This window comes from Zerene cesonia, chromosome Z (genome assembly GCF_012273895.1).
Source record: "Zerene cesonia ecotype Mississippi chromosome Z, Zerene_cesonia_1.1, whole genome shotgun sequence".
NCBI classification, from domain to species: Eukaryota; Metazoa; Arthropoda; class Insecta; order Lepidoptera; family Pieridae; genus Zerene; species Zerene cesonia.
The window spans coordinates 7,287,321-7,289,483 of record NC_052122.1 but is presented as its reverse complement, the minus strand read 5'-3'; the positions used below and the strand labels follow the sequence as shown (position 1 = coordinate 7,289,483).

At 32.1% G+C, this 2,163-nt stretch overlaps 1 protein-coding gene across 1 annotated transcript in view; it reads right to left on the bottom strand.

The window, feature by feature from the left end:
• The window catches only part of LOC119835575 (dynein heavy chain 5, axonemal), a 45,625-nt gene that overhangs the window by 40,271 nt on the left and 3,191 nt on the right, over positions 1-2,163 (bottom strand). Inside the window, exons 7-10 of the mRNA XM_038360483.1 lie at positions 1,764-2,045; positions 1,150-1,474; positions 804-1,027; positions 583-730 (exon numbers count right to left, since the gene is read on the bottom strand). Coding sequence (XP_038216411.1) covers positions 583-730; positions 804-1,027; positions 1,150-1,474; positions 1,764-2,045 — 979 coding nt within the window. The remainder of the gene's footprint in view (positions 1-582; positions 731-803; positions 1,028-1,149; positions 1,475-1,763; positions 2,046-2,163) is intronic.

Sequence of the window (2,163 nt, the reverse complement as noted above, 5' to 3'; positions counted from 1 at the left end):
AAGTAATAAATGTTATTTGCAGTTAACAATTTTCTTTTTTCTTTATTACAATATTTATGGCAAGACTAGGTATATCACCTATTTTATTTTATCAAGTGTCTGTTTTGATGCTTTGAGAGATATATATATATATATATATATAAACTAATAAAGCGATTCAAAATATACATTAATAATGAATGTGTTTATTTTTTTCTCCAGGAAAAGTATGATTTCATCGAAAAATTTCATCCTCAAAAGGACATTTTTTTTTCAATATATCACAAATTAAATTAATTTAACGAGAGAAAATCATACCTTTTTATTAAAAAATATTGGTAGGCCGGCAAGCGTGCGGCTATTTTCAACCGTCAATAGCCGCACCTGTACTAGGTTAACAGAAATCTTTGAAGGTATAAATATTTCTATCGACCGTTCCCAACCAACCCTTATTACGCTTATTGCGCATGTGTACAGCCTGACCCAAGCGACCAACGAGGCGCCAACAACTACCAAGAGAGAATGAATATGAAGAGCATGTTTATTACCTGTTTGACCAGTAGATAGTTGCATAGAAATACTATTTAAAAAAACTTTGATTACCAGCTACAGGTGAATAATTCCGCGGTAGTGGCGGGTCGTCTTTTTGTCTTTTGAACATTTTCATTATTTTATCAACCTCCTTCTCGCTATATTTTAATACTCGATCATACTTCTCACTGAGTTTAGTTATTTGAATTTTTTGGCTGACCTGTAAAAAAATTAATTATGTATTAAGTGTATTTAAAATATGTTACACTTTAAACTTTAATGGATATTTTTACCTTTTCAAATCTTGTTAAAAACTTAATGCCTTGGGGGGTTTCCCAAACGCTTCCGAAATTGATCTCAATCGTGTTACCTATAGATTCCCGAAGAGAATTTGTTTTATCTTGAAATGCTCGGTAATCTTTGTCGAAGTCATTGTTTCGATAATCGAGATAGTCATACTGGCATGTCGTCACTGCTTTTTTAGCTTCTTCGAAAGCGTGCATTGCGTCTTCTAAATCTGTTGTAGTAAAGTTGGATTTTACTTGTAGTATAAATATTATTTATATACGTCATTACTCATTAGTCTAACAAGCCATTGTTTGTAAGATAAATGGTATATATTGTTATTTATAAATTTACCTTCTCCAAGCAGAAGTCCTTCCATTCGTTTTTCGAAAAGATGGTTATAATCATCCATCAAATCGAACATTGTAATAATTTTATTGAGCCGTTTACAAAAAGTATCAAATTTTCCGAACACATAATTTTCGGAGAAGCTGAACTGTTCTGTATTGGGTAGGAACGGTTGGTTTTTGACGAAAATGTAAGTATCTCTGTATGTTTTGTTCAAATTGATGCAGTGCGTTAGTTTGTCTCGCACCAAATCTCGTTCTTGAGACCAAATTGTCTCTTTAAAGCGGCACGTTATGTATTGCTTACACGTTTCGATCATTTGATTTGTTATCTACAAAACACATTGTATAGTTATTATCTATTAAGTATTTTATTATTTTGTTTCAAAAATGTTCAATAAAATGTGAATTGTATTACTTGATACTTATATTATACTAGCTGCACCCGGCAAACGCTGTTCTGCCTTACTCTTATCGTTTAGTGGTATGAAAAATAGATGTTAGCCGATTCTTAGACCTACCCAATATGCTTACCAAATTTCAGAGGAATCGGTCAAGCCGTTTCGGAGGAGTATAGAGACTAACATTGTGACATGAGAATTTTATATATAAGATTAATACCTTAACCATAAGCGACGATATTCTTTCCGAAGTGTTATAAAACTGTGATACGCTGTGAATTAGTCTTACAGTTTGTAATAAACTTAATATTGAGTCCTTGATTTTCACAGGGTCATCTAGGTATAGCGAATGACAGCACTTTTCCATGGCTTGCACAAATTTAGCATTGTCTTTAGCTTCATTATAACAAAACGTTATTTTATGGTCTGTATCGCGCCATACCTTAATGGCTTTTGAATTCGCAAGTTGAAGGCATGTTAATGTGAGTTGCACTTCTTGATCCTAACAATTAATCGAACGAAATATTAAACAGTACTTATTCAATTTAATATACTTAGTCTGGCCATAAATACTGTTACACTTAATTATAAAAAAATATTACATTTGAATTTCGAATCTG